The 24,655-nt window shown below is 43.2% G+C and overlaps 1 protein-coding gene across 2 annotated transcripts in view; it reads left to right on the top strand.

Moving 5' to 3' along the window:
- Positions 1-24,655, top strand: part of TBXA2R (thromboxane A2 receptor) — a 390,683-nt gene that overhangs the window by 320,157 nt on the left and 45,871 nt on the right. For both annotated transcript variants that reach the window (XM_068233845.1, XM_068233844.1), the window contains one exon: positions 16,627-17,609. In XM_068233845.1, the coding sequence (XP_068089946.1) occupies positions 16,806-17,609 (804 nt within the window). In that variant the 5' untranslated portion in view covers positions 16,627-16,805. The remainder of the gene's footprint in view (positions 1-16,626; positions 17,610-24,655) is intronic.

The raw sequence follows: 24,655 nt of genomic DNA, 5'->3' as shown, positions 1-24,655 counted from the left end.
AGGGAAAATCGCTGGTGGAAATCTCCAGAATTGACTAGATCTATGGGCATACCGAGGTCAGACTTCTGGGTTTATGGTCAGATACGATCATATGCACACAAACACCTGAGCTCTGTATCCCTAATAGCTCTGATAACCCCGTTTGATCGCTTTCTCCAACCAGGAGCCGAGAGACAATCCCTATCTACCTTACATAGATGCTTACAAAACCTCAACTCAAAAAAACACAGCTCTCTAGCATTCCAAACATGGGAAAAATACTTCTCCCACCCACAACTGACAGACAAAATCCTAGATGGTTTGAACATATATAAGAGCATCATAGTTAGCGAAACATGGCGAGAATCTCACCTATTCTTCTTACATAAAGCCAAATATGCTTTTAAAATTAAATACAAACAGCCTCCCCCTAACTATAAACCTGAGTGCCCCAAGTGCGGACACCCTAATGCTGATATAGCACATTGCACATGGTTTTGCCCTAAAATAGAGCTTTTTTGGGAACAGGTCTCTCGACTCCTGGGAAGGTTAGGATGTGGACATCATATACGAAACCCCATGCTATATCTCTTCCACTCTTTTGAAAAAAAATGATGTTAGATCCCCAAATCCCCCTAAAACTCCAGATATCCTGCATCCAACCCTAGCGGCAGCAAAAAAGGCTATCTACAACAGGTGGATATACTCCACTACACCTACTATACAAGATGTCTTAGATGAAATGCTAGACTTGTTCACTATGGATAAAACTGATTCCCTATTACATAAAGAGAAAAACGCAAAAAAATTCTTTAAGAAGTGGAAATCTTTTATCAAACTAACCTTCTCTCGAGAAGTAATAGATAAACTAATGGAACCTTTCAAATATACATCCTGGTGCTGTACTGAACAACTGCTTGGCACTCTAGGCCCTTTGGAAATATCTTCCTAAGAACTTCCAGGCACCAATCCTCAAAATATATCTGGATAATAGAATGGGCAGACCCGTATAAGGAGAGAGTAAAGACCTGATTGTTAAGGGAGGGTGAGTGGGTTAGTGGGGATGTTATAGAAGTTTATGTTTAGTTGGTTCATACTGGTTAAATTCACTATATCCTGAACATGGACGGCCCACCCATGGAGTGGCCTCCCAATGCTCTAGTCATTCAAACCATAACACTAACTAAAACCCGCTGATGATCACCTAAGGTGCTGTAACCTGACTAGGCCATTGATTTGTAATTTTATCCTTTACTTTTTGTATCTGAAAGTTGTCTTATCTGTTTAAATATAAAAATTCCAAATAAAATATGTTTAAAAAAAAACAACTAATCCACAGCTGTTGAAGCTGCAGGAGCAGATTGAGCTGAAAAAGAAGCAACTGGAGGAGTTAATGGCAGGGAGAGGGATGTTTGCCGAAGGGTTTAAAAACCAGATGAGGTTCACTGCAATGGAGTCTGCGAAGGTGAATGCAAGCATGTAAAGTACAAATGGCGTGCAAGAATCAAGTACTGTACAAGGAACTGGGTTGTCTGTGGTGCCAGAGAGCAGCAATGTGCAGTCGCAAGTTGTGTAAGGCTCTGCTGGTGCAAGTTACATGCAGCAAAGTATTAACAGTTTTTTTTCCACAGTTTGGACAAAGTGTGCAACAATACCCAGGACAGTTGCAGCAATATGGAATGCATCCCAACTTACATTATTAGAGTTATGTTAATAATATGAATCTGTTTTTGCAGCAGAACTTGCCTGTGCCCCAATCCCCTTCCCCTTTTCCTAATGTGTCTCCAAACCTTTTTCCTAGTGTGAATTTTCCAAGTGTTTCAAATTCCCACCTTGTGAGTCCTTCCCCTGTTTGTAATGGCCCAGTATTGTCAGGAAAAAGTGCAGGTTTTGGGTTTGTTATGTCTGGGCAGGCTTTGCCCTCACCTAAGATGGCGACGGGTCCTGTGGTCAGCATGGGGGTGGAGCCTAACGGCGACGACAAGGAAGGGTGGAAAAAGAAGAATTTGGATGCTGGTGGGGTTAGGAGAGCCTCTGTGGAGGTTGCTGCAAGAGTGGGAGGCTCTCCCAATGCCCCTAAAACATCGCAGAGCACGGAAAACGGGCGCCCCAAAACCGGAAGTGACGTCAGCAAAACCAGAAGTGATGACAGCGGCGTTCGGAGGGTAACTTCCGGTTTGGGGAAGGATGGGGAAGTGGTTCCTGAGGCTCCCTGTGGTCAGGTGGGGGGAGGTAAAGGCATTGGAGGTCATCTGATGCTGCCCTGAAGACAAGCGACAGCATGGACAAGGTCATGGGGATAACAGCCAAGGGTTTGATACAGGCAGCAAAGAGGAGAAGAGAAGATGGTTTAGAGAGGGAGGGTGAGAGGAGTGGACAGAATGTGCAAGGGGAGGAGGGGTGTGAGAAGATTCCCAATACCTCTGATAGAATGCCTGTAAACAATCAAAATGTGAGGCCTGCTGCTGGTGTGAGAAATGTATCCTATGCGAGTATGTTAAATAAAACATCGAGTAATGATGTTGCAAAACAGTCAGTGCATGATGTGGCTGGTCAGTCAGCAAGTAACAGGAGGAATGTAGTGAGAGTGAGCTATAAAAAGGGAGACAGTGTGACATACATACTAAAAACTTTTATTCAGCTGTTGCTGAAGATTGGCTTCAAGGCGGTGGACTTCTATGCCATTCTGGCTCCCGAGTGTCACCCCTCTTTTTTCAATGTTAGCTTTTTGTCCCCGACTGGCTAGGACACATTCTGGGAGAAGTATGAGAAAACCTGGAAAGTAAGTGAGGAGTGGGCAAGTTTGGTTCCCCAGTCTGTGTCTGGTCGGTCACTGGACAAAAAGGTAATGATCGTGGTCCCGAATGAATCCATCCCTGTGCATGACCTCATGGTATGGCTAAGAAACTATGGGAAACCATTGAATGAGCCAAAAAAGGTGATGGATGAGTTTCGGGATCTGGGGGGGAGGTTGGGAGCTGATGGTAAGGTTGGGCAGAGTGGGGAATGTGGTTAAACACATCCCTACTTCTGTCTTTATCGGAAAAAACAGGGTGGCGGTCTACTATCAGGGGCAGCCTCGGGCGTGCTATAAATGTCTCCCGTAGTCACTACAGTATTTCATGCAAGGAGATGAAGTGTTCGCGTTGCCATGCTTTGGGGCATTTAGCAAAGGACTGCAAAGACATCCGTTGCAGTATATGTCTTAAGTTGGGTCATCTGTATTTGCAGTGCCCTGAAGCATGGGCCAATGTGGATGAGGAGGATGTTAAGGAAATGGGAAAAATCTTGAAGGAAAATTGTGAAGAGGAGGCTGCTGATGGTGGACCATCACATTCGAGGTCTGCCGCCTTGGAGTCTCAAAATGTTGTACCGCCTTTCTTGTCTGTGCTGAATTCGATGCCTCCACCTTCCCCCCCCCCCCCCCTTCCCTAGTTCCAGTGGTTGCAAAGATGCCGGAGGTGGCTTTGGGAGCTGAGGCGATCTTTAAAATTGCTGTCCCTGGTGAGGGGAAAAATGTTTTCTCTGTTTACAAGGAAGATGTTTCTCGGGAAGAGCAAGAGATTTCTTCAGGAAAAACCTCTGAAGTTAAAAAGGTGGAGGATGATGGGAAAGGTAAAAAGGGTAACATCAAAGTCCCGAAGGAAACAAAGTCTGAAAGTGTCATCAACTCTCAGGAAGATAGTGTCATACTGCAACAGGATCTGGATAGGATGGCTATATGGGCACATACATGGCAGATGAAATTCAATGTTGAAAAATGTAAAGTCATGAATTTTGGTCGTACCGATGGTCTAGCACCATACAAAATAAATGGGATACAGTTGGGGACATCAAACTTGGAGAAGGACTTAGGAGTACTCATCGACAACAAGTTAAATAATCGTACTCAATGCCAAGCCGCTGCAGCTAAAGCTAACAAAATTTTGGGATGCATTAAAAGGGAAATAAAAACTCGAGATGCTAGCATAATATTGCCCCTGTTTAACTCTCTAGTAAGGCCACATCTGGAATATGGAATTCAGTTCTGGGCACCACATTACAAAAAAGATATTGCAGTTTTAGAGCAGGTGCAGAGACGAGCAACAAAATTGATACGTGGGATGGAAGGTTTCACTTACCAAGAAAGGTTAGATAAACTGGGTTTATTTAGTCTAGAGAAAAGACGCCTTAGAGGGGATCTAATTAACATGTATAAATACATCAGAGGGCAATATAATAGCTTGGCGGATGAGCTTTTTGTCCCTAGGCCTTCTCAAAGGACTAGAGAACATGATCTGCGCATGCAGGAAAAACGTTTTAGCCATTTATTTAGGAAAGGTTCTTTACAGTAAGAGTGATTAAGATGTGGAATGGTAAAAAAGGGGAGCAAACAGTCGCGCACTAGTGGATGGAGCAGCCTGGGTGTACTCAGGGTCAGTCCTCAACCCCTAAAGAAAAGTGATACAATTTGTGGTAGGAGCACCTGGCTGTGGATGCATTGCCTCAGGAAGTCGTTATGGCAAACTCTATACCTGCATTTAAAGGGGGCTTAGATGCTTTCCTTGCGTTGAAAGACATCCATGGCTACAATTACTAGGTAATGCCTAATGATGTTGATCCAGGGATTTTATCTGATTGCCATCTGGAGTCGGGAAGGAATTTTTACCTTTTGGGGCTAATTGGACCATGCCTTGTAAGGGTTTTTTCGCCTTCCTCTGGATTAACAGGGATATGTGAGGGAGCAGGCTGGTGTTGTACTTTATACTGGTTGAACTCGATGGACGTATGTCTTTTTTTCGACCAAAATGACTATGTAACTATGTGTAGCCAGAGGTAAGGGGAGGAACAAACAAGGAGGGGAGGTGAAGGAGAAAGAGGTGGAAGAGTCAGAAAAATGTATATAGGTAAAATCTGCAAAGGAAAGAAGGAAAGAGAGAACGAAAGCTATGACAAAGAAAAAAAGCTAATGAGAAATTGGAGGAGATCAAAGAAAACATCTGTTCCTGTGAAAAATAAATTTGATGTGTTATCTGACCAGTCTGATATGTCTGATGATAATGTTGTAAATAGTGATGTAGAGAATGAAATTGATGGTGTTGAGGAAACTGTGGATATGGAGGTATCCTCTGGTAGGGAGGTGGGAGGTGCAGTTAAGGAAGGCTAGGCAATCTCTTCTCATTTGCTCTGATGGAGGTCCCCCCCCCCCCCCCTTTGAAACTAGCAACCATTAATGTTGCTAGTATGAGATCTGTGAGTGCTCGTAGGGAAGCCATATTTTTTCTCGGACAGTTTGATGCCGACATGTTATTTTTGCAGGCGACCAGGTTGCAAACACTGGGTGACATCCATGAAGCTAAGAGGGACTGGCACTACGGTCCCTCTTACTGGTCTCTTGCGGCTGAGCCTTACACTGGGGTGGCGGTCCTTTTTAAGACCGACATGGTAACTTTCCGGCGGGTAAGTGAGATTGAGATGGGGCGTTGCTTGGTCATGGACGTCTCTGTGAGGGGGCAAGATTTAAGACTAATAAACATCTATGGTCCTCAGTCTGAGAGGGAAAGGAAACACCTCTTCACAGAGATCAAGCCATTTCTGTTTACAGCCCAGGAGGTGGTCTTTGGCGGTGATTTCAAAACCATAGTTAGGTTAAGGGACAGGAGGGGTACCAAGACTCGCCTGGGCTGCGATAGTAATTTTTTCGAATAGTATGGTTGGAGATGCTGGTCTGGTAGATGTGCATATAAAGCATACTCCAGATGACACAGGGTTCACTTATTTCAGTGGAGAAAGTAGGAGTAGGATAGATAGGTTTTTTGTTAAGGAGAGCTCTGCCTCCTCATCTCCAAAGGTGCAGGTGGTAGAGTTCTCTGATCACTGTATTCTGTCTGTGGTGTTGATGGCTTGACGGCCGAATTTTATAAAGTTTTCAAGGACATTCTGACTCCTGAATTGGCGGAAGTTTACAATCACAGTCTTGCAGAGGATGAGCTTCCTCCCTCTATGAGAGAAACAGCAGTTATTCTTCTGTCAAAGGGTAAGGATTCTTCAATGATTGAGAATTGGCGTCCTATCAGCCTTCTTAATGTTGACCGAAAGATTCTGGCCAAAATAATTTTTTGGCGTCTGAGTCAAGTGGCAAATGAGGTACTTTCTCGCCAGCAGCATTGTTCTGTCCAAGGGAAAAGCATTTTTTCAGCCGTATTAACGGTTCAGGAGATTCTGGAGAGATGCAGGGCTGCTGGTTGGGGGAAGTACTTCCTGGCGTTGGATCAGGCAAAGGCTTTTGACCGTGTCAATCATGAGTATCTGTGGATGCTCCTTAGTAAGTATGGTCTGCCGGCGAGGTTTATCAATTGGCTTAAAATTTTGTACAAAGGTGCTGAAAGTTTCCCGCTTGTCAATGGTTGGGTTGGGCAAACCTTTGAGGTTAGATCTGGGGTGCGTCAGGGGTGTCCGTTGAGTCCCCTGCTATATGCTTTTGCCATTGATCCTTTCATAAGAAGGATTGAGGGTGGAGCCTTGGGTGGGGTGCCGTCGGGCATTGCTGGTGTACCTCCTCTCAAGGTTGTGGCCTATACTAATGATGTGACTGTGGTGATCTCTGGGCAGGAGGAGGCAGAAGGTGTTTGTGCAGAGATTGCCCGTTACTCATTGGCATCGGGTTCCAAGATCAATCAGGACAAATGTGAGGCTTTCTGGATGGGTAAGGAAAATGAGAGCTTCTTGCTTCCGGTCTCTTTTCCAGCACCAAAGGAAAAGGTTAAAATACTTGGCATAGAAATTGGCCCGGGTGATTATGGTCACCAAAATTGGGAAAGCAGACTAAAATGTGCTGAGGCTAAGTGGTCCGCTGGAAAGGTTGGCAATTGACTTTCAGAGAAAGGATTGGCATAATCAAAACTTATCTGATTCCAATTATGTTATATGTCAGTTTTGTCTGTATTTTGCCAGTGTCTCTTCACACAAGGATCTACAGCTTGTTTTTCCAAATGCTCTGGGGAAATAAGATGAACCACGTTAAGAGGAATGTCACCTATCGACCAAGGCAGAAGGGTGGCTTAGGAATGGTCAACCCAGTGGTTTTCTTTTCTCTGTTATTTATTAAACACAATCTTGGTAAAATGTATGCGGAGGAACTGCCTGGATGGATGGGTATTTTCCAGTCCTGGTTTAAACCTTTGCTCAGGCAATGGGAAGGTGGTGGTTTAGTAAAAAGAGCTGTTCCTGATTATCTCCCGGGCTATGTTGCACTGTGTCTGAAAGTGATGAGACAATGGGAACTGACGAAGGAGGAGATTATCTCGATCCCAAAGAAAGCCTTAGGGCTCGTTTCCACTAGGGCGAATCCGCATGCGGGCACTGCATGCGGATTCGCATAGCTAATGTTAGTGGATGGGGCTGTTTCCACCTGTGCGGCGTGCGGGAGCGATTTGGCAGCGGGCCAAATCTGCACGGCGGGACCCACAGTTTTCGTCTGCGTCGGGAATCCGTGCGAATCGCCGCTAATGTATTTAATAGTAAAAACGCATGCGTTGGTACATGCGTTTTTACCCGCGATTTCGCGTGCGATTTCGCACCCTTCCCAATGTAATTTAGTCCTGGCAGTGTCATGGTTAATTTCGCATGGCAACCTGCCATGCGAAATCGCACGCGAAATCGCGGGTAAAACGCATGCGGAAACGCACCCGCATGCGTTTTTACAAGCGTCGGAATGCCGGCGAAATCGCGTCGCACTAGTGGAAACGGGCCCTTAGAGGAGAGATTGATTAAAAACTTTTTTCAGGACCCATTGGCCCTGTGAGATTGCCCAAGCCCAATTATGGAGGAGGGTTTGCGCTTGCTGTGTTCTCCTAGGATTCCTAACAAAGTTAGGGACCTGGCTTTGCTTTCCTTTCATGGCAGACTCTTTGTTAGAGGAAATTTGAAGTTCATTGGGGATAGGGATCGTGGTTGTCCTCATGAGGAGTGTGGTGGTGTGGAGGAGACCATGGACCATTTCCTAGTGGACTGTTCCTTTGAGATAGAAGTATACAAACAGGTGGGTAGAGTTTTAGGTATTCCTTTACTAGAGCGGCTTAGTTACGCGGAGTGGACATATGGAGCATTCAATAACCGGGGGTCATTTAATTTGGACACTTTATTTTTAGTCAGCTTAGTGATTTGGTTTTACACTTGGAATGCACGGTGTCAAATTGCGATTCATCAGAAAGTCCTCCCTGTCCAGGTGGTGGTGCATGGCATTATTGGTGAGGTTGGGAAAATTTGGGGTCTTGAGGAGGGAAGGTTAAGTTGGGGGGAATGGTGTCTGCTTTGACAGAACATCAAACCTCCATGACGTGGCCAAACCTTCTCTTTGGTGAGCTTTCTTTTTCTCTTCACTTAGCTAGATGATCTAAATTTGAGAAATGGCTTACAAGCATAAGGTGGAGCAAGATTGCCTAGTCGTTCTTGCTGTAATATGTAAATAGTGTATAGTGTTGTTGTAATATAGTGTATATAGTATGCCAAAATTGGCATGATTTAAGGTTTTTCAGTTTTTTCAGGTATGAACTTAATACGGATTGAATAGTGTATATATTGAAGCCAAAGAGGCATGATTTAAGTTGATTGCATTTTCAGTTTTTTTAAGGTATGGACTTGATATGGACTGAAAGTACTAAGGTACTTAAGGCGGATAGCCTAATGTTTTGTTATTATTTATTTGTTTTTTTATAATTTTTGTATATATGTTGCAGTATTTTTAATAAAGAGTTACAATACATTGCCTGCTGCCACACGTCACTCCTCCTCCTGCTGCTGCTGTATTTATCCTCCTGCTGTCTGTGGTCCCCCCGCCAGGATCCACACAATACATTGCCTGCTGCCACACGTCACTCCTCCTCCTGCAGCTGCTGTATTTATCCTCCTGCTGTCTGTGGTCCCACCGCCAGGGTCCACACAATACATTGCCTGTTGCCAAACATCACTGCTCCTCCTCCTCCTGCTGTATTTATCCTCCTGCTGTCTGTGATCCCACCGCCAGGGTCCACACAATACATTGCCTGCTGCCATACGTCACTCCTCCTCCTCCTCCTGCTGCTGCTGCTGCTGTATTTATTTATTTATGAATTTATTTATGTATTTATTGTATTTATAAAGCGCCAACATATTACGCCGCACTGATTTTCATCCTCCTGCTGTCTGTGGTCCCAACGCCAGGGTTCACACAATACATTGCCTGCTGCCAGTGCCACACGTCACTCCTCCTCCTCCTGCTGCTGTCTGTGGTCCCACCGCCAGGGTCCACACAATACATTGCCTGTTGCCAAACATCACTGCTCCTCCTCCTCCTGCTGTATTTATCCTCCTGCTGTCTGTGATCCCACCGCCAGGGTCCACACAATACATTGCCTGCTGCCATACGTCACTCCTCCTCCTCCTGCGGCTGCTGCTGCTGTATTTATTTATTTATGAATTTATTTATGTATTTATTGTATTTATAAAGCGCCAACATATTACGCCGCACTGATTTTCATCCTCCTGCTGTATGTGGTCCCACCGCCAGGGTCCATACAATACATTGCCTGCTGCCATACGTCACTCCTCCTCCTCCTCCTGCGGCTGCTGCTGCTGTATTTATTTATTTATGAATTTATTTATGTATTTATTGTATTTATAAAGCGCCAACATATTACGCCGCACTGATTTTCATCCTCCTGCTGTATGTGGTCCCACCGCCAGGGTCCATACAATACATTGCCTGCTGCCATACGTCACTCCTCCTCCTCCTCCTGCGGCTGCTGCTGCTGTATTTATTTATTTATGAATTTATTTATGTATTTATTGTATTTATAAAGCGCCAACATATTACGCCGCACTGATTTTCATCCTCCTGCTGTCTGTGGTCCCACCGCCAGGTCCATACAATACATTGCCTGCTGCCATACGTCACTCCTCCTTCTCCTCCTGCTGTATTTATCCTCCTGCTGTCTGTGGTCCCACCACCAGGGTCCACACAATACATTGCCTGCTGTCAGTGCCACACATCACTCCTCCTCCTCCTGCTGTATTTATGCTCCTGCTGTCTGTGGTCCCACCGCCAGGGTCCACAAAATACATTGCCTGCTGCCATACGTCACTCCTCTTCCTGCTGCTGCTGTATTTATCCTTCTGCTGTCTGTGGCCCCCCCGCCAGGGTCCACACAATAAATTGCCTACTGCCACACGTCACTCCTCCTCCTCCTCCTGCTGTATTTATCTTCCTGCTGTCTGTGGTCCCACCACCAGGGTCCACACAATACATTGTCTGCTGCCACATGTCACTCCTCCTCCTCCTCCTGCTGTATTTATCCTACTGCTGTCTGTGGTCCCACCACCAGGGTCCACACAATACATTGCCTGCTGCCAGTGCCACACGTCACTCCTCCTCCTGCTGTATTTATCCTCCTGCTGTCTGTGGTCCAACCGCCAGGGTCCACACAATACATTGTCTGCTGCCACATGTCACTCCTCCTACTCCTGCTGCATTTATCCTCCTGCTGTCTGTGGTCCCACCGCCAGGGTCCACACAATACATTGCCTGCTGTCATACGTCACTCCTCCTACTGCTTCTGCTGTATTTATCCTCCTGCTGTCTGTGTTCCCACCGCCAGGTTCCACAGAATACATTGACTGCTGCCATACATCACTTTTTTTTAATTACACCTATTTAAATGCATCCGAATTCCCGAACACAAATTTTTACCGAATTTTGTTAACGACACCCGAACCGAATTCGAATCCGAACCTATTTTCGTGGTTGAATCCGAATCCGAATGTCCTTCTGACCTGAATTTGAATTTATCCGAATCTAATTTTAGTACATCTGAGAATGCCTGATGATACATTTATCGGCGGAACGCTGTGCCATTTTTCAACCTGCACCATTTTTAACTGTAACCTTCGGTGGAGATCAACCGTTATTACTTCAATCAAGTCAAGAATTTCAATGTCCTTGGAATATGACTCCACGTTTTACTGCGGGACAAATTTCTTCTCCCCCCTCTGCAGCCTGTGGTACAAAATTAATACCTTAAAAAGGAAACATAGTGATCCATTGTAAGCCATGTAAATGTAATGGATTAACTACCACTAGCTTCGGTCAGCAGTAGTATGTACAGTTTTTTTGGCGTCACCGTGATTCCCTTGGAGAGCTTGGGCTAGTAATATTTAAGTACAGTATTTTTTTGGCCTCTGCAGGTTCCCTGAAAAACAAAGTCTTGCCGTTTCCCTCCCTGTCCTTGAGAATAGCAGGATATAACAAAGAAAATTGTATCTTCCTATGATAGTGTTCTGTGCAGGCAGGGCCAGTCTTTGGTTTCACAGCACCCTGAGCGAAACCTGATTTTGGTGCCCCCCCCATTCATCCTACACACACACATGCGCTTTGCACCGCGCGTTATAGCTGTGCCCCCCCAAAAAATGCCCACAGACTGACTATCGGCAGGTAGGTAGCCAGGTATAGGTGCCCTCAGTATAGGATTTCATGTGTAGGTGCCCTTAATATAGGTAGCCAAGCATAGGTGCGCCCAGTATAGGAAGTTAGGTGGAGGTCCCCCCCTCATAGGTAGCCAGGCGTAGGTGCCTCCAGTATAGGTAACCAGGTGTTGGTGCCCTCAGTATAGGTAGCCAGGTGTAAGGCTCCTCTGTATAGGTAACCAGGCATAGGTGCCCCAGTATAGGAAGTCAGGTGTAGGTGATCGCTGTATAGGTAACCAGCTATAGGTGCCCGCTGTATAGGAAATAAATGTGTAGGTGCCCTCAAGAATAGGTAGCCAAGCATAGCATATTTGCCCCAGTATAGGTAGCTAGTATAGTTGCCCTCAGTATTGGTAGTATACTTTCCGCAGTATAGGTAGCTAGTATAGTTGCCGCAGTATAGGTTGTTAGTATAGTTAGCCCAGTATAGGTAGCTAATATAGTTACCCCCAGTATAGGTAGTATAGTTGCCTTAGTATAGTTGCCCCCAGCATAGGTAGTATAGTTGCCCCCAGAATAGGTAGTAGTTTCACCAGTATAGGTAGTTAGTATAGTTGCCCCCAGCCCCCCCCCCTTCTGCGCTCCCCTCCCAGATAGTGTCAGCAGCAGCGGGCGGAGAATTACTTACCTGACATCCCCATTACAGACTTCCAGCGCCAACATCACTCTTCTCTCCCTGCTTATCCCCGACTCTGCTCCATCTGTAGTTAGAGTGTGGCTACAAGAAAATGGCCGTCGATGTCCAAATTTGTGGACATCGGCGGCCATTTTCTTGTAGTCCTGCTCTAATTACAGACAAAGCGGTGGCAGGCAGAGAGACAGAGCGGGGTGGCGAGCAGTGTTGCCATCTCATCCCTTTATTTACTGACACATCAAAGTTATATAGGTTTTTGGGCTACTTACACATAATCAGTGCCTTAACTGCATCTACATAGCCACGAAACCTGTATAATTCATATTAAAGGGATGAGTTGGCAACACTGGCGGCAAGCGGCTACACTGTACTGAGCGCCCTTGTAAGCTGGCACCCTCACTCAGGTCAAAGGCCGGCCATGTATGCAGGCAGTACTAAAAAGCTTTTTTTTTGGGGGAGGACTTCCATAGAATAGTTGTTAAGATTTAATCTCCGCATCTTGTAGCAATGTCGGTTCTCTGCGTGATTTAAAGGCACTAATCACTTTGAGCTTATCGTTATAGTCTAGGTATTTTACCATGACAAGTTGGGGCGGCCCTCCATTATACCTGGGGGGTCCCACTCTATGGCCTCAATACACTAAGCTTTATCAAACACTTTATCAAACGTTTGATAACTTACCTCATAGTTAAAATCTCATTTTGAATTCACTAAGGTGTTATAGATTTATTGAACGTTTTATCGATTAAAACATTTGATAAATATATAACACCTTAGTGAATTGAAAATTAGATTTTACCCATCAGGTAAATTATCAAACATTCGATAAAGTGTTTGATAAAGCTTAGCGAATTGAGGCCTATGTGTTCTGTCCACTCTGTAAGTCCCATCAAGCTCGAGCAACAGAGGAATAGCTGTTTCACAAAGTCCCTGCACCTGCCCACATTTCTGTGTTTCAGGCAAACCCACAATACACACATTGTTATATTTTGTCCTGTTTCCTATATCATCAAGCTTCTTCCTAACCTCTCTGTTTTCTTGCAATATGTCAGTTATTTTGCTTGTAGCTGCCTGAATCTTATTTTCACAGTCATTTATCCTCCTCTCTGCCTCATCTAGACATTCAGCATGTGCTTTAAGCTCCTCTGTAATGGCAGAAAGGGAGTGTGTTACAGTTGACTCCACAATCCCCTGCAGATCAGGAGCTATATGTGCCGCCACCTCCTTTCCTAGCCTGCTGAAGTTGGCTGCCCGTAGCTGGATCGGAGAACTCTCCTCAGCCTCCTCCTGGTCAGTGTCCCAGCCTTCAGTATCAGAGTCTGGCTGCGATGGCTTGCGCTGTTGACTGTTGGGAGGCGCCATTTTGAATTACTCGCTCTCCGTCTCTGCGTTCCTCCTGGCCGAGCCGGTGATGTATTTGTCCATGGGGGCAGGCAATTCAGTGTGGGGTGCTGTGGGCTGCTACTCCATGTGTCGGAGAAGCGCAGTGTTGTGGTTTTCCCCACTGTGATTGCGGGACTGATCACACCGTCAATGCTGGCACAGGAACTGGAAGTCTCAGTCATGTTGCCTTTAAACTCTCTCTACTTCTTTTCATCATACTATATTTCAGATCACTTGTTAAAAGCCCTATGAAGGCAGATTTATCACAACCATGTAAGAGGAAATAAAGCAGATCTGGGGCAGCACAGGTGCAGAAATAGTGCAGTTCCTCATAGCAAACAATCAGCATCCTTGATCCAGGCACCTGCTCCATTTTTCTGCTCAAGTAAACCTTGCACTGGTGTAAGATAAATTTGCCCCGATGTTTCTGGTACTTTTCCAGTGTGCAGCTCTGATTCTCCAATTTTACTCAGTTCTGCCCTCTTAACTGCACAGGAGCACATGAGTTCCTTGCATTACCTACTAGGATCCTAAGAGATCCAGGGCACTTTTGGGCACTCCACACGAAAATGGATGTGGCCATGCACCAGAATGTGGATGTGGTCATGGGTGGAGAAAAAAATGTACATAAACTTAGCGTTCTAAGTAGGTCTGCCCAGAAAAATGTTGGATGAAGCCGCCTTCTCCATTAATACAAAAAAATGCATGCTGGGTGGTGTGTGGCACCATTCTGGGTGCTGTTGTGCCTCTATGGGGCACGCTGGGTGTTGTAGTAACATGCGGGAAGCTGTGGAGCCTTCATAGGGAGCATGCATCGTTGTGTGTGTCCTCACTGTTCCTCCTGCCAAACCCCGCCTTCCCAGCAGAGTAGCACAACAGGCAGAACTACTCATCTCCTCCATCTACTCTCCTAGTCTGGAGAGATCCTCTGTAGCTGGCGATTCTCCCCCAAGCATCTGGGAATCAGATGCTAGAAGCTCTAATGTCTGATTCCTTCCCAGTCAGTGAAGTGGAGAAGCCCAGAAGAGATGTCTACATAATCTGGAGACTAAGTGGCCAGAGATGGGTATTGCTGCCTGCTGCCTGACTCTGCCTGGAAATCCAGGGCAGCCCAGAATAGATCCGGGGCACGTGCCACTGATCTTTGGGGCTAGCACTGCCTCTGCACATAACAGATGGAAATGTTGTAGAAATAGAGAAGACCTAAAAAGTAGTAGTATTGGACTTCATTCTCTAAAATCTTTGTGCCAGAACTAAAAAAAACAACCAAAACAAAAAATGAGGATACAGTACAATATACACTGTAAGCAGAGGGGGCAGAGTCTGCTATTTATTTCTAAAGCTACATAATTCAGTTCTAGAGCTCATTCACCTCTATAGGGTTTTAGGGCTGATTCACACTACAAGAGCATTTTAATCGCTAGAGATTTTAGAAACTCTTGCTAATGCAATGCTATGGGGGATTTTTATAAAATCACATCACTCCATGATAACGTTAGCAAGTGCTTTTGAAATCACAAAGCACTTAGAAAAGCTCTTGTAGTGTGAATGAGCCCTTAGCAGGGTAAACATTTTGTGCCTGGGACAGTACTTTCGTTTTTAGTATTATTAATAATGGAAAAAAGACTATTTAGCTTATTCATTAGTCAATTAACGTCTCACTAAACTTTTTGTGTCTTGGAATATATTATTCATTTTGTGTCTTGCAATATTATTTATCATGTTAGTTTTGTCACTGTAATTACCAATTCTAATATTTTGTGCTAATTCTGTATTTTGTACCAATTCTGTATTTTGTTTATAAGTGTATTGTCTGTATTATTTTGTACCCATGTTTTTTTTCTTGCTTTGTACAGCACAATAGAATATGCTGGTGCTGTATACAGCACTTCTTAGCATGTTTATAGCTTTGATGACAATAATGGACAGGTGATAATTAACAGTAGTGATAAACTTGAACTGTAAATGGTAGTAATTTTGCTGAAAAATTTGGAATTATGATGCAAAATTGTTTTGACATTTCAGACTACTTGCAAAACTTATTTAGCATGTAATTATAATTATGGTCTGTAAATTTGCAAAGACACTTAATTTTGCAAAAATATAACTTTCTCATCTTCATACACGTTAATACATTTTTGTGAAAATGCAAAAATGTTTTCTCACGTGCAAAAAATGTGTTTTCTTATGTCCCATAGACTTCAATGCATTTATGCAAAAATTGCACAAAATCAAACTTACCCACAAAATTGTAATTACGATTAGAATCGTAATTGCAAAAATTGCATGAAATTTTGAGAAACCCGAAATTAATCATTATAAACACACTAATGAACAGTTTTGCAAACTTGGGGAATATATTTTGGAAAGCACACAGCAGTCTACAATATGGAGTGGTTGAGCTGTCATGCTCCATTTTTGACTTGTAAATGTGGGAACACACTAGGCGGTGTGTAAAAGGTTGAGTTTTGCTGCATATGCCTTTGTGCATTTTTTGTCAAAATGAAGTGCATTTTAAGTGCATTTTAGTGCGTGTTTTGCAAAGTTTGGATTGTGACCAGTATAAAAGCATGCTCTTGCAGCATCCTTGCATGACTACATCAGGAAGTCAACAGGATGTGGAACTACATCATTGAATTCGTTTAAAAAAAAAAAACATATGAAAAAAGGCATTAAAAACGCAATACAACCCCATACCTCTGTGTCAGCATTGACATACATTATGTGTGTTTTAGATGCATTTTGGAAAAATATGCAGGAGGTTCTGCATTTCAAAAACACACATTGCAGAATGCAAACAAATGCGTTTTTTTCATGCAGCCCATTGACTTACATTAGAACGCTAGTGTTTTACACAACGCTAGTGTGTTCCTACCTTTACTGTGAGCATTTGTTCCATTTTTGCACCAATTTTGCTCTAATTTTCTTGCTCTGCATTTAATAGATGCACCCCACAGTGCTACATCTTTCCCTAAACTTCCCACCATTCCAAATGAGTACAACATATGCAGACACATACATTGGTGATTTATTTTTATAGCAAAGAGTTTATATAAACAATCAAACATTTATGACTTCAATAAGACTTTTTTTTTTAATCATTTCAATATCATGTAAGCATACACATTAATGCTTTTACTTTTCTTTTTCAGTTTCTGGAGTTGAAAGTGATTGGCATAGCAAAGATAAAAATTGGTAAACCATCTAATTCAAGAAAACACAATGGGATGTTATATATAAACATACAAATAACTGACTCAGCTGTGAGATGACTCCAAATGATTTTGGTATGTACCTTGTGTAAGGAGTCGAAGAAAGTCTGTGCCACACAATGGAACCAGAAAACAGCCATTTAGAATCCCCCTTTTTTTCCTGCTTTCGGTATATTAATATAAGTACTTCAGTAGCCAGTCAAAAGCCTCTTACTTCCTTGTGGTTCTCCGCTATTTTTTCCATCATTGGCCTTTCCTCCAACCTATTTGCATTTTGTGTGTTGGTTAATGCATCAAGGAAGACTCAAAGTCGCTCAAGGTCCTCTTTCTTAATTTTCCTTCTTGGTTTGGTGATAACTGATTTTATGGGACTATTAGTTACTGGTAGTATTGTAGTGTCTTACCATACTACACAGTTTGACTGGCAGATGCTTGATGAAGACTGTCATCTATGTAATTTTTTTGGTCTTTCAATGGTATTTTATGGACTGTGCCCACTACTGCTTAGTGCCTCCATGGCTGTTGAACGATTCTTTGGGATAAATAGACCTTTTTCACGTTCTGCAAATGTGTCCAAAAAACGAGCATGGAGCATTGTTGTCATGGTTTGGTGTTTTGCTTTCTGTTTGGCATTACTTCCAATAATAGGCATTGGGAAATACACTTTACAATTCCCGAAATCTTGGTGTTTTCTAACTTTATTACAAGACTTGAAGAATAAAGCATTTGGATTGATCTTCTCACTAACAGGCATCATGGCAGTCTGTTTGTCTTTCATCCTGAACACTGTCAGTGTAGTGACCCTGTGTAGAGTTTATCATGACCGAGAGTCTGTTCAAAGAAGAAGAAACAGTGAAGTTGAAATGATGATACAGCTCATTGGGATCATGATAATTGCTAGCCTATGTTGGCTTCCATTATTGGTAAGTTTATCTTTTTATAAAGCTACCTGATTTCCACTGTGATATTTTACTTTATTACAAATGAAAAATACAATACAGCCTTTCTAACAGAGATGATATTTTCAGGTTTTCACTTTAATCCAATAAAACACATTTTTTATGCCCCTTTAAACCAGCCATACATCTAGAGCCACTTATTTATTAAAAAAAATAAAAATAAAAAATATATAGCTTTCTAATTGTTACAGTATTACTCTCACTTCCATAAAAATTAGTATATAGATATAAAGAGAAAATATGTGGCACATGTAGTATGATGCAGTATGACAAGAGCACATGTGGCATACTGCATGAATAGGGTCAAATAATGGTTATGCAAAATGAAGGAGAGTAGCTTGGTGTTTACTTATGAGAGTTTCCATACAGAACAGAGATATCTTGTTCATTCATTCATTATCCCCCTCTTCTGTCTCTTATGGTGCAATAATGGTACTTTTGTTTGTTTGTTTGTATTTTGAAAGAACTTTAGAAGATAACCGCCTTAAGTAATGTAATGGAGAAAGGTAGGCCATATGATGGCGTGTTTGAGAAGTCAGCTATGGTAGCAGGAAGTTTTTTTTTCCCTTATAGTGCATTACAATCTTCAGCCACCCAATAGCCAGAGCAAATAGCTTATCTGATTGCGAGTGATTATGATGCTATTCATCTGCCCAAAAATCAGAGCAAAGTTTCCCCCTGCCTTTAACTGTAGCCTATTTTGGTTGGGTAGGGGTGGGTGGAGATTGGCAAATTTTGCCCCACAGGGGGTGTCATGCTGCTTCTTTCCCTGTTAAATACACTGACTATCATACAAGCTCACATAGTTTAATGGATAAGGCATACATTGAGCTGCATTACTCTCACATAATATACGTGCAGGACAGTACATTTAATTTACATTTTTGTATTATTATTAAGTAATTATATAATGTTGACATATTCACTAAGTTGGAGTGACCAGATTTTTCTGGGTTCAACCTGGGACTGGGGGGGGGTTGGGGCGCCGCGCCAAAAAAAAGGCTGTTTGGGGACAAAATGGGTGTGGTCATGACATTGTGTGGGCAGAGCTAACGTAATGATGTAACAGTGAGGCATAAGAAAGCAGTGTTTCCGCCATGATGTGGTAAAACGAGGATTCGCATCATGGGTGTGCAGAAGCTGTGTGATGCTATTTATTAGTATACCATAACCCCAAAGCAGCAAATATAGCCAACTATGACCATTAAATAATAAATGCAGCAACAGTTTCCCCAAACACCAGAAAATAAACGCAATGTGGGCAATATTTCAGCAGTAAATAAACCCAATGTGGGCAACATTTCACCAGAAAATAATCGCAATGTGGGCAACATTTCAGCAGGAAATAAATGCAATGTGGGCAACATTTCACCAGAAAAGAAAATGCAATGTGGGCAGCTCCTCCGAGATCTTCTTCCTGCAGTCTCCCGCGCTGATGGAATAGCAGGGCTACGGGAAGATGGCGCCCGAAGCCCTGTACTGGAGACACAAATAGTCTCCAGTACAGGGCTTCGGACGTCATCTTCCTGTAGCCCTGCTCTTCCTGCCGAACACTATGCAGGCTGGAGCGGGGCTGCGGGCTGCAAACTGGCGTGGCGTCTAATAGACGCCGCTGCCAGTTGCAATTACGGTGGCCAGAGTCCCGAGGCTGGGACGTCCCTCTGCTTAAAGCGGGACGTTTCCTGGGATGCAAGGCATCCTGGAACAGCGGACCCCAAAGGCGGGATGCATCCCGGGTAAAGCGGGACGTCTGGTCACCGTAACTAAGTACATAAAACAAATCATATCAGCAGTTGCTGCCTGAGGCAAAGACTAGTTTGCCTCAGGCAGCAAAAAGTCTAGAATCAGCCCTGTATATCTTGAATAAGTAATGATACTTGTGGGGTTGAAGCAACAACATGTAGGCTAGATATGATAAATTAAAATAATCTAGTTTTTGGGCTGCTCCAAATATATGCATTAATAAACACATTACCATTGTTATTATAGCACCAACAATTAAAGTATATAAGGGCATCAGTGGTTTGAAAGCAAACAATCATTTGAAATTGTAAATCATTCCAGCTGTCAGTTTGGTCTCTGTACAGTAATCGTGCTTCTCTTGTAACCGATTTAATGAACTCATCAAGCAGTATACTGCTCTGGATGTTTTCAGCTGATAGTTGTGTCCCTGGTTTCCTTCAGCCTCTCCACCTCTCCTTCCTGTATAGGACAGTAAATGACACTTGACAGAGCTAAAACATGCATTAATTGTAACTACCTAGCTGCAGACTGTCTGCTGACATACAGTGATGTGAAAAACTATTTGCCCCCTTCCTGATTTCTTATTCTTTTTGCATGTTTGTCACACTTAAATGTTTCTGCTCATCAAAAACTGTTAACTATTAGTCAAAGATAACATAATTGAACACAAAATGCAGTTTTAAATGATGGTTTTTATTATTATTTTTTTGAAAGCAAATCAAGTTTATTGATCAAAGTAAGGCATACAAAAGAGGATTCACAAGATGAACATGTGCAAAGTGACAGTTTTGTACATAGGAGAATATAACATAGCATACAGGATATGTACTTAAAGGGATACTGTAGGGGGTCAGGGGAAAATGAGTTGAACTTACCAGGGGCTTCTAACGGTCCCCCGCAGACATCCTGTGTTGGCGCAGCCACTCACCGATGCTCCGGCCCCGCCTCCGGTTCACTTCTGGAATTTCAGACTTTAAAGTCTGAAAACCACTGCGCCTGCGTTGCCGTGTCTTCGATCCCGCTGATGTCACCAAGAGCGCACAGTGCCGGCCCAGTATGGTCTGCGTCTGCGCAGTACACTCCTGGTGACATCAGCGGGAGTGAGGACATGGCAACGCAGGCGCAGTGGTTTTCTGACTTTAAAGTCAGAAATTCCTGAAGTGAACTGGAGGCGGGGCCGGAGCATCGGTGAGTGGCTGCGCCAACACAGGATGTCTGCGGGGGACCATTAGAAGCCCCGGGTAAGTTCAACTCATTTTCCCCCGACCCCCCTACAGTATCCCTTTAACCAGATATGCTTTCTGTGCTTTTAGCCCAACATAACAAAAAAACATAACAACAATAACATAGCCTGTTACTTAAGGTTAGATATTGTGACCTATGAGGATATTGGTCAAACCAGTGAGGGGGCAGGGGGGGGGGGCAAGGAAAGGAAGGTGGCATTCATAGAGGAGATCGGTTTCATAAAAGGGGGTTTGATCAATAGAGTAAATACATAATTAGACCGATGATTTATCTAAGAGTGCGGGGAGAATCTATCCATGTCTTCCAAATATGATTAAATTTAGTTAGAGAGCCTCTTTTTTCATAAATGGCCCTTCAGAGCGGAATAATTTTATTAACGCTACTGATCCACTCAGAGCGAGTAGGTATTGTGGGGAGTATCCAATATCGAGTAAGAAGCTTTCGGGCTATATGTAAAACTTCTAAAGTAAAACGCTGGATATACTTGTCACAAAATGTGGTAGGAAAAATGTGAAGTAAACTAATTTTTGGATCACATGTAATTGGGCAGCCCATATAATCAATTAAGAATTTGACAATTTGGGACCAATGCGTATTAACTTCTGGGCAGGACCAGACCATATGAAAAAAGATGCCTCTATCCGTCATGCATTTAGGACAGTTCGAGGAGGTACCAGGTTTGAATTTGGAGAGACGAACTGGGGTAAGAAATGCTCGGTGCAGGATATATAGGTAGATCAACCTATCTGGGGCATGCGGAGACACCATCAACACCCTATCAAGAGTATCCTCCCATTCCTGATCATCTATTGTACCCACATCCATTTCCCATATTAGTTTACGTGAGTTAGCTTTTACACTGGCTTCTGGGGAGATGATTGCATTGTACAACATAGTTATTAGGTGTTTAGAAGTAGTGCCACACAATATATCATAGATAATTGAATCCTTTAATTCTGTTGGAATAAGGTCAAATTGCTTGAACAGGGCATGAGTTAATTGCATGTATTTATAGAAAACAGTATTTTGTAAATGGAATTCCTCAGCCACTTGGGCAAACGATTTGACCATATTGCCTTGCATCAGTTGAAAAATAAACTTTATCCCTTTATTAACCCAAAAGACACTATCAGTAAGCTTACAAAATTCTTAACATTGATTTTCCCAAAGTGGAAGGTGTTTAATTGTATCAGTGTGCAATGATTTTTGATGTGCCTTATCCCAAACTATAAACATTTGCTTGAGCGTTGGAGGAAGCTTCGAAAAGTGTGGAATACCCCTTCTACCTTTTAACAAATTATACAGTAGATCAGTGTATTGCACCTCTAATTCATCAAAAAGTAAAGACTGTAGAAGCACATTACCTTCCTTAAATCCGTCATATAGCAATGACAATTGAGCTGCTAGGTAGTACGAGTGGCAATCAGGCAACGCGATTCCACCCATATCTTTAGGGCGTTGCAACACTGATAGGGATAATCTATGTCTACGATTGGACCAAATAAATTGTGTAAGCTGCGCATTAAGTTTCGAGAACTTAAGTGGTGGGAGGTACTCAGGAGAATGCCAGGTGACATACAATACCTTGGGGAGCAGTATCATTTTGAATAAATTAGCACAACCTAAAGTTGATAATGGTAGTTTTTCCCATGCCCGAAGTTTTGCAATTACAAATTGTAGTAAAGGAGTAAGATTAAGGTTATCATATTCTGTTATTGAGTGTGATATGTTAATGCCAAGGTAGCAAAACACACTGACCCACTGCAAAGGAGACTCCAGCTGGTCCTCCGTAGGAGCGAATACATCCACTGGTAAAATAGAAGATTTAGGCCAATTTATACGTCTCCCTGAAAAAAGACCAAAAGTAGAAATAACAGAGAGAGACACCCTCAGGGATTCACCCGGGTCTGACAGATACAAAAGCATGTCGTCTGCATATAAACTGACTTTTTCAGTAATATTACCCTTTTCCCATCCTTTAATTCTGTCCTCATTTCTAATTAATGTTGCCAGTGGCTCTATGGCCAGGTCAAAAAGCAAAGGGGACAGGGGACATCCTTGACGCGTTCCGCGTTGAAGTACAAAAGAGGATTATAGCCAACCATTCACCTTGACTCTAGCCACAGGGCCACTGTAAAGCAAACGAACACAAGAGGAGAATTTATTTTCAAACCCAAATTTATTTAAAACCGCAAAAAGAAAATCCCACTCTATCGTGTCAAATGCTTTTTCTGTGTCTAGTGACACTAGAACACGAGTGCCAATATTACTATGCTTAGCTTGCAAATTGGCATACAGACGACGCAGATTTAAAGCCGTAGATCTATTGGAAATAAATCCAGATTGATTTCTATGGATGAGATCAGTAATTATAGTATTCAGCCTGCAAGCTAAGATCTTAACATCTGTCTGTAACAGTGATATTGGGCGGTATGAGCCGCATTCCTGGGGGTTTTTCCCGGGTTTTAAAATAAGAGAAATAATGGCTTCTCGCATTGAATATGGAAGTTCACCCTGCTCCAATGCTACATTGTATAGCTTTAACAAAATAGGACTAAATACAGCCTCCAGTTCTTTATACTGGAAGACCATCGGAGCCAGGGGATTTGGAAGAAGGAAGAGATGCTATAGCGTCACTGATTTCTGCAATGCTAAAGGGTCTGTCTAAGGATAAAGATTGAGCCTCAGTGAGAACTGGCAGGTCTATCTGTGCAAGGTATTTATCAATTTCAGCAGGTGACTTAGAGGTTTGTTTAGTATACAAGGTGGTATAATAGAACTCAAACCATTGTAATATTGCAGCCGGTTCAGTCAAAATCTGACCATTTACTGCAGCACCTCAACATATCCGAGATAACCTTAGCTTTGATGAATTGACTGACTCCAGCTTGGACCCTGATACTCTGGTGTTTAAATACAACAAATGTGTGTCCTCCACCTTTGAGACCATTGCTCCTCTGCGCACCAAATATCTTACTCCACACCATCATGCACAGTGGTTTGATAACGCTATAAAAGAGCTGAAAAGACAAGGCCGGAAACTTGAGAGACTGTGGCGCAAATCTCAGTCCCCAGAAGACAAACATGCCTTAATCCTCCACTTGAAGAGCTACCAAAAGGTAATCACGGGAAAAAAATCATCCTTTCTATCACAAGAGATTGCAAATGCAGTTAACAAACCAGCCCAACTGTGCCGCACAGTGGAAAAACTGTGCAACCCGGCATGTCAAAAACTTAATCTCGAGTCTTCAAAGGACCTCTGTGACCAATTTGCCCATTTCTTCACAGACAAAGTCTCCGCTATAAGGTCCGCCATCCAACTTACAGCATCTGAGCCTAATATAGCGCCGAAGACCATTAGCAGAGACAATGTAACACCTTGGTCAAACTTCAAAGAAATTGATGAAGAAGTCACATCAAGCATCCTCCTTCACGTCCACCTAACTACCTGTGACCTGGATCCTGGCCCAACACAGTTCATGTTGAACTGCCCCGACCTGTTCGTACCGGTATTCCTCAAAATTGTTAACTGTTCCTTACAATCAGGGATATTTCCTGCTTTACTGAAGGAAGCAATCATCAGGCCTCTCCTCAAAAAACCCTCCCTGGACCCAGATGCAATGACCAGCTACAGACCTGTCTCTAACCTCCCCTTTCTGGGCAAGCTAATTGAAAAAGCTGTTTACCTCCAGCTAGAAGCCAAAATCCTACAAAACAACAGTTATGAACCATTCCAGTCTGGCTTCAGGAAACACCACAGCACTGAAACAGCCCTCATCCAAATATGCAACCACCTGCTCATGGCAAGAGACAGAGGAGCGTGCTCGATCCTCATACTGCTAGACCTTTCTGCAGCCTTTGATACAGTGGACCATGACATCTTGATAAACAGGCTACAGGAATACTGCGGCATTGATGGCATAGTTCTTCAGTGGTTCCAATCCTTCTTGAGTGGCAGAACCCACAAAGTGTCTATGGGGCCCTTTCTGTCCACCCCTGTATCACTTAAGTATGGGGTGCCC

This window comes from Hyperolius riggenbachi, chromosome 1 (genome assembly GCF_040937935.1).
Source record: "Hyperolius riggenbachi isolate aHypRig1 chromosome 1, aHypRig1.pri, whole genome shotgun sequence".
Lineage (NCBI taxonomy): Eukaryota > Metazoa > Chordata > Amphibia > Anura > Hyperoliidae > Hyperolius > Hyperolius riggenbachi.
Note: the sequence above shows the minus strand (reverse complement) of the source record. Positions and strands in the feature narration are given on the sequence as shown.